Source organism: Physcomitrium patens, chromosome 14 (genome assembly GCF_059467195.1).
Source record: "Physcomitrium patens ecotype Gransden chromosome 14, ASM5946719v1, whole genome shotgun sequence".
NCBI lineage: Eukaryota > Viridiplantae > Streptophyta > Bryopsida > Funariales > Funariaceae > Physcomitrium > Physcomitrium patens.
The window spans coordinates 5,894,192-5,901,138 of record NC_143423.1 but is presented as its reverse complement, the minus strand read 5'-3'; the positions used below and the strand labels follow the sequence as shown (position 1 = coordinate 5,901,138).

At 42.2% G+C, this 6,947-nt stretch overlaps 2 protein-coding genes across 3 annotated transcripts; one reads left to right on the top strand and one right to left on the bottom strand.

Moving 5' to 3' along the window:
* Nucleotides 1-422: 422 nt before the first annotated feature.
* On the bottom strand, nucleotides 423-2,477 carry LOC112291170 (uncharacterized). Of its 2 annotated transcripts, none has more exons than XM_090255716.1 (6): nucleotides 2,181-2,477; nucleotides 1,757-1,807; nucleotides 1,560-1,655; nucleotides 1,246-1,371; nucleotides 1,072-1,111; nucleotides 423-867 (listed from the first exon to the last, which is right to left on the bottom strand). In XM_090255716.1, the coding sequence occupies exons 1-6, from the start codon at nucleotides 2,271-2,273 to the stop codon at nucleotides 788-790; spliced, it is 486 nt and encodes a 161-aa protein (XP_090111842.1). In that variant the 5' UTR covers nucleotides 2,274-2,477; the 3' UTR covers nucleotides 423-787. The 2 variants fall into 2 exon arrangements, with proteins under 2 accessions (XP_090111842.1, XP_024394026.2); XM_024538258.3 differs by having other exon boundaries at nucleotides 2,087-2,245.
* A 257-nt stretch (nucleotides 2,478-2,734) lies between these two features.
* Nucleotides 2,735-5,729, top strand: LOC112291441 (NADH dehydrogenase [ubiquinone] 1 alpha subcomplex subunit 9, mitochondrial). Its single transcript, XM_024538830.3, has 11 exons — nucleotides 2,735-3,016; nucleotides 3,180-3,244; nucleotides 3,434-3,519; nucleotides 3,694-3,778; nucleotides 3,945-4,015; nucleotides 4,237-4,368; nucleotides 4,449-4,564; nucleotides 4,738-4,861; nucleotides 4,993-5,061; nucleotides 5,187-5,304; nucleotides 5,535-5,729. Exons 1-11 carry the CDS (start codon nucleotides 2,802-2,804, stop codon nucleotides 5,669-5,671), a joined length of 1,218 nt encoding a protein of 405 aa, XP_024394598.1. The 5' UTR covers nucleotides 2,735-2,801; the 3' UTR covers nucleotides 5,672-5,729.
* Nucleotides 5,730-6,947: the final 1,218 nt, after the last annotated feature.

Below are 6,947 nucleotides of genomic sequence, written 5' to 3'. Positions count from 1 at the left end.
ATTTCATGTATTTGCAACCTCCTGCTAATTTGTAAGTTTACATGCAGAACATTCCAACTATTTCACAATTTTCGGTTCCTTGCTGTCCCCTTTCATATATGATTTATACCTGAATACCTGAGGTGGTTGTTTGTACTACTTTTTATTGCCGTGCCTGAGGTGACAAATCATTGCTGCAGCTCTCATCCTAAGAATAATGCAAGGAAAGTGAAAGTTGATATGACATCTGTGGTATATACAGTTGTCCCCCTACTAGTTGATGTCATCAATTAGCAAAATATTAATTAATTAAACTATTAACTGTCAGAGGTTATTACTTAACATAACAACAAACAACAATAGATACTTAGATTCTAACTGGAGTCAGCTCTCAAAATTTTGATTAATTATTGGGGGTTATTAGTTCATGGGGGACAACTGTGTGTGTACATATAGTTAAATAAATAAATAAATAAATCAGGATCTTAGTACTTCATCTTCTTCCTGGTATATTGTGCTTCCTTACAGCACCGTCCAAGTGACGAATTGCCATAGTTTAGACTGGGTCATAGCTATCATTGCTGGCCTTAGCGGTAGTACAGATTTTGTGTCTTAAAATACTCTACTTGAGATGCTAAACCAAGACTAGCTTAGTACTGCGATCCTGTAATGGATCACGGTAAATTGGAGCTCAAAAATGTGAGAGGAAGAAGCCAAGAATGGCACCAAGATACCCATTAGAAACTGCCTGATTTCCTTGCTGGGCTCCACAATAACCTGAAAAGTTGAACCATGGTTTCGAATTGGACTATTCATCCCTCTTAAACACTTTAGATCGAAAGAGCTCCAGATTAAGATCAGGACGTGTGAACTGATGGCTCTCTGTCACTGCATTCGCAAGGCATACACATTGTGAACATCATGAACAATCACGAGCGGCTTTGACAAGAGCAGATGTCATACTAGTAAAAGAACTTTTGCATTTACAATGTATGCAGCGTATGAAACTAATTGAACGGATCCCACTGAACCTCAAGAAACACTAACACAACAACCAAACAACTAACACAAGTTTATGGACTGATCGGTTACCTGAAACCATTTCCATCTGCTGATCCCACTCCTCAAGCGTCTGGAATACGGACAGCAAAGGAGTGAATTGCAATTGACAGAGGATCTTACATGCAAATAAACTCGAGGAAAGTAGATAGACCTCTGACAACGTAAGTAGCTCTAATAAGGCATTGCGATGATTCAGTCTTGTACCTTCACAAAGGACGAGTAGACTGGATCCTCTGAGTCACTACTCACAAGAAGACCAGCTCGAGCCTGTAATTGACATAATAACGTCTTGTTTTTCACCAGTGTAGTTCTTGCAGTATCTATAAGATCCTGCATATTACAGTGAATGCATGTTATGTAGTGCTTGAAGCAATTTGATCGGCAGTAATGGATGCATAGCTTTCACTCTCAGAACGAATATGGATATAATTTTCCTGAGCGTATAGCGCAAACTGATGTTCGAGGTACATTTAACACAAGAAGAAACAAATAGCGATGATTTCGGTAATCGCTGTGACCTGTTTGGCAGCTAAAAGCTTGTCACATTCTTCTCTAAGCAGCGGAAGCTCGTCCTGCAATCTTTTCGTGCGAGCAAGCAACTTCAAGGGATTTGCCTATTCGCATGACATCAAGGAGAATAATTGTTAATTGAAATATTACTGTGTAAGACTACTAATTAACGAGGGCAAGTTAGACTGAATGAAATGCTACTTACATTGCCTGGGTAAGTTTCTTCAAACTCGTGTTCCAATTTGCTATGCACGATCTGCAGGTTTGGATCATTGCAAAACCATCAGAATTAAAATCACTATAGCCACTAAGAACAATCGCAATACGTCTATTGTAGTCATCGTATACCATTACATCTCCCAGAATCAGACTAACTCGCAAAGAATTTCTTCAGAAAGCAAAGGCTCGCTAGGCCAGACGTCCGAATTCGTTCGCAGCACAAATTTAAAAGAGCATCCTCGAAATGCGAGTGCAGATATTTACATGACATCTGATAAAACAAAACAAAAACCTGGAATCCCAACCAATTCCTTACACTCATCCAGCTGCACAACTCCAACTGAAGAAAAACTTCAAGTGAGCGGTCTTCCCTGTGCTAAAATTTTCCAAACGGAGAAAGCACAGAAAACCTGTAAAATAGCGTCCGCCTTGGCAAAATGGGCATCCAACGTCTTTACCGCGCCTTGAAAAGCACCATCCATGACGTCAAATCTTTTCTCCATGCTCGGCAATCCCCGTCCAACACCTCCAGACAGTCACGCCATCAACTCTAAGTTCGAAGCAATCCAAATCCCTCTCATGCTACTTTCTGGCACTCCATCACCACTAGATGTCTCTACCAAAATCTTCCGATGCAAACACTGAGCTCCGTAGAAAACATACACTGCGAATCCCGCCTCCAGATTTCAAATCCGTGACCGAAAACAGATTCATGCCTCGAAACGAAGCGGCATCTACGATGAATGACTTCGTTATGCGGTGGTTCTTGGATGTAGCGGTCATAGGACCTGGTGTGGTCGACCGCGCGGAATCTTGCCACCGCAACCAATAACCTTGAGACCGATCAGAGCCTGGAACCGAGAAGGGGGGGAGGGGAACGGGAAACGGGGAACGTTGAGAACGTTTCAGCCGTTCCGAAGACGTCGAGGGTCATAGAGCTCAGCCCAGAAAGTGGAAGTTGAGGGGGGTGCTTGCAGAGTCAAGGCCCTGGTTTATGATTTTGGAATTAGGGTTGTAGAAAATTGGGAGCTATGGCGGGTGCACTGGTCAGGAAATCTGGGTCGCAGTTCACCTCTAATGGCGCTCGGGCTTGGGCTGCTGCATTGCACCAGCAAGAGGGGCATTTTCTGGGCGATGAGTTTGATTTGGGATTTGGAAGTGGCAGGGTGCGGGAGTCGTCGTCTTTGGCGGTGTCGGGTAGTCATCGGCCTGTGAAGAGAGGCACGGGCGGTAGATCATCCGTGAGGTACTGTCACTTTTTTTTTTTTTTTTTTTTTTTTTTTGTTGTTTCGTCTCCATTTCGCGGGGCTACCTATGCGGGTGGAGCGGATCTCGGCACCGGAGGGTTTTGTAAATGAGGATGTGCATATGGGGCAATAATTGAGATACTTACGGTGGGATTATTGCAGTGGAGTCGTCGCTACAGTATTTGGAGCTACTGGATTTCTAGGGCGTTATGTGGTTCAGCAACTTGGTACGTCCTCATTCCGTTGATTTTGAGGTATAGCATTTGCCGAGCTTCGAGGTAGTTCGTCGAACGGGTTTCTATTCTGTTGCAAAATTTTGAACGTTGTGCGGATACTGTAATCCGAGACATTGGTTGATAATGTGAAATGGCAAATATTGGATCATTAGTTAAAGCAAACATAGGTCATTTTGGCAGCAAGAATGGGGTCCCAAGTTATGGTACCTTACAGAGGTTTGGACGAAGAATGGAGGCATCTTAAGCTCATGGGAGACCTCGGACAGGTGCTTACCCGATCAACATACACCAACAATGCCCTAAGTTCCGAAGTTTTATTCTATTCTGTTGCGGAGCTCGTTTAATGCTGACCTCCATGGTCTTATTTATGTGCACGTGAACGACTTAGAAGTAACTATCCTCTAATGAGTGTGTCCCTTTTTTGGTGGAGGATTTATCAGATTGTGCCCATAAAGTATGACGCCAGGGATGAGGACTCTATCAAAGCAGCTATTGCCAACTCCAACGTAATTGTGAACTGCATTGGTAGAAAACTCTTGAGCCTACCTTCGATTGAATAATGCTCGTCAGATTCTTTGGAAGCATAACTGTACTCAAAGGATGTTATGACATTGATTAAGATCTTTTGAGACTACCGTTTCCCCGGCTGAGTCGTAAGGTCTCAGGTGTTTTGTTATTCATGTAACTGCAGGAAAGGAGTACGAGACACGGAATTTCTCCTTTGATGATGTCAACTATGGAATTTCGAATCGTATTTCAAAGGTATCATTTTATGCTACATCCATAAGTTTAGTACTATTTGATGGCATCGGTAGTTAGTTATCCGATTACAAATTGTAGTTTTGGTCAAGATTTCAATGTTTTCAACTTCACATTGAAGCTGGAGCATTCATGATTAATAGCAGTACTAAGTAACATTTTTAATTTCTTGAAAAATACTGTTGACGCAATGGTATTGACTGATTAAGTTTATTGTGCGACAGTTGGCTAAAGAGCATGGTGGCATTCTCAAGTACGTACAAATGTCATGCCTGGCTGCGGATCCTCATTCTCCATCAAGGCTCATCCGTTCTAAGCATGCTGCTGAAGAGGCAGTTATGCAGAACTTTCCTGAGGTGCGGCTCGCACCTTGTGCAGAATATTTTTAGTGTTACATTTTTAACTTCAATTTCTAATTTCTATACGTATGAAACAGGCAACTATCTTGAGGACAGCGCCTTTGGTTGGTGTTGAGGACCGTTTGCTGAATCGATGGGCCATCCAAGCTAAGAAACTTCCTTTTGTCCCCATACCAGGAGATGGTCTGAGCAAGTAATCCTCTAAAATCATTATTTATTCATTCTTTTATCACGATAACTTATTAGTGTTATTTATCCATTTTTTGCTGTGGTTGCATTTGCCCTTCTTGCGCTTGGCCTTGCCTGATAGCTTCGTGAATGTCTAGGATGTTAAGAGATAGTGCTGAATTTCAATGCGTATGGCAGGTTGCAGCCTGTGCTTGTAGTTGATGTAGCTGCAGCAGTCATTGCCGCCATCAGAGACGAAGGTTTCAGCATGGGCAAGACGTTTGAGCTAGGAGGACCAGATGTTTTCACAGTCAATGAACTTGTAAGGAAATTGACTTGATTCCCTGTGAAGTCTGTTTTTTTTTTTTTTTTCTACTTGCAACGAAATGGCATATGTAGTTGATATATTTGCGTTGCAATCCATCTTACAACTCCCGTGCTCATTAACTACAGGTTGCGCTGATGTTTGAGGCAATTCGTGAGTATCCGCGTGTCGTACATATTCCTATGCCCCTTTGTCAGGTATGGTTTGTGAAGTTGTTGATTTTGCATTATATTCAAATTTTTCAGATTTCCTATTAGGAGGAGTAATTGTTCACTTCGATTGGTGGGTAAGAGTTTAAAGTATAGTCTCTTCCTATTTTCAGATTGCTGCCATGCCTAGAGAGCTTGCAATGAAGAGAGGAATTCCCATCCCTTTTTCACCATCATTTTCGAAGGATTACCTGGACCAATTGGCGTGCGACCTCATTGTCTCTCAAGATGGTATGTTTGAAAGTTTTATTGTTTTTTGCCTTAGTTTACTTTACATGTTTGTGCTGATTGTTCCTTTACAAAACCTTCGAATATTATATGGTACGTGGCTGCAAGATGGTGCTTGCATCTGGAGTCTTTAGTGTAAACAAGAAATATCACTGTACCTCAGTGTTATTGTTTTTATTTTATAAATTATTTCTATGCAAACTGATCCTTGATTCGTGTTTTTCTGGTAATAGCAATGGGTTTGGCAGACCTTGGCATCACATCTCACAAAATCGGGGGTCTTACCATCGAGCATTTGAACGCTTATCGGACTGGTGGCCCGTCAGTAGGCACAACAGTGGGTGAATCAGTTCACGGAGCTGGGTTTTGATAGGCACCTGTGCTCACTAAATCTTTTCAATAAACAGTCTGGTTTGTGCACCTCCTAATTTTTTTTGTTCTAAAGCTTGCAATGTCCTGAAAACAGGAATATCTGTGTATATCTCGCTCGTTTGGTGGCTATTATTAATTGATGTATTGATATAGCAAATGGTTCTTGTACTTGACTAGGCAAAGGAGGGCCAAACTGTTGAGAAAGTAGTGCAAATGGAAGTAGAACACGCTGACCGTGGTTTAAGTTCTTATGTCTTAACCTTGGTATTTTGCTGCCTTCAGCTGTTTTCTACAATATTGAGAACAGCCCTCCCTGTACTTGAATCACACCAGAATTATCGAAATGAAAAAATACTTGAGGACGAATTTGGCTGCTCATCAAGCTATCTTAAAATTAGGAACACTAAAATCTGTATTTAGAAACATGCGTGTTTTTTGTTACCTCGAAACGTCACTGGTTATAACTGCTTCACCACTTTTTTCTAGAACAGAGATTAAGTCAGAAGTTTACCACGCAATTGCGCTGCATGACTCTACATCTATTATCTACTGATGCAAGTGCGAGATTGAAACGTATATAGATTCCGTACCCTTAAAAACTGCGAACCCCTTTTAGAACTTCAGTCACACACGCCTCACTTCACAATGTGAACAGGCGTTGCACTACGCATTGACGAAACCCTCTATTGCTCCTTTCTCAATCCCTCTATCCAAATTCTAACCCGTCTATGAAAAGGAAAAATTGGAACTGCAGATGAATACGGCAACAACTGGAACTCTCTTTCTTTCCATGCACTTGTCCAAGCACGTGTGAGTAAACTTGCAGAGCTTCAAATGGTCAGCTTTCCACACTCCCTCTCGAGATACATCGGAGAAGTCGCAGTTTTACTCCCAAAATCAAAGTGCAGGAACAGAAAGAGCGATGCGGTGCGCCAAGCCACAACCTTACCTGTTCCCTGTGAACAGTGATGCCATAATTTTTGGTGATCATGGCGATCCACTGCAACGTGAAGAACGAGTGACGCTCAGGGGTCGGGAAGTAAAAGAAGAACTTGAGTAAAGCTCTGCGCAGTGGCAATACGTAGTGTGTATCTTTGCGTCTCTTTCCGAGTGGTCTTGCATTAGTGATGCAAGTTCAACCCACTACCATCGTTACGACGGTTTGTCTCACGCGAAAGGGCAAAGAACTTTGGCTTTTGTGACACTGCTCAAGTCCATCTGGGGATGCAATGGCCCCAGGACATAAGCGAGTTGAGTGCAGAATCATAATTTTT

Excerpts from the sequence above, each read along its gene's own strand:
- LOC112291170 (XM_090255716.1), bottom strand. The coding sequence starts at position 2,273 with ATGGAGAAAAGATTTGACGTCATGGATGGTGCTTTTCAAGGCGCGGTA. Across the intron at positions 1,808-2,180 it reads AGGCGGACGCTATTTTACAG|ATCGTGCATAGCAAATTGGA; the intron begins GTTTTCTGTGCT and ends CCAAACCTGCAG. Across the intron at positions 1,372-1,559 it reads AGCTTTTAGCTGCCAAACAG|GATCTTATAGATACTGCAAG; the intron begins GTCACAGCGATT and ends TGTAATATGCAG.
- LOC112291441 (XM_024538830.3), top strand. The coding sequence starts at position 2,802 with ATGGCGGGTGCACTGGTCAGGAAATCTGGGTCGCAGTTCACCTCTAAT. Across the intron at positions 3,520-3,693 it reads TCATGGGAGACCTCGGACAG|ATTGTGCCCATAAAGTATGA; the intron begins GTGCTTACCCGA and ends AGGATTTATCAG. Across the intron at positions 4,565-4,737 it reads CCAGGAGATGGTCTGAGCAA|GTTGCAGCCTGTGCTTGTAG; the intron begins GTAATCCTCTAA and ends TGCGTATGGCAG.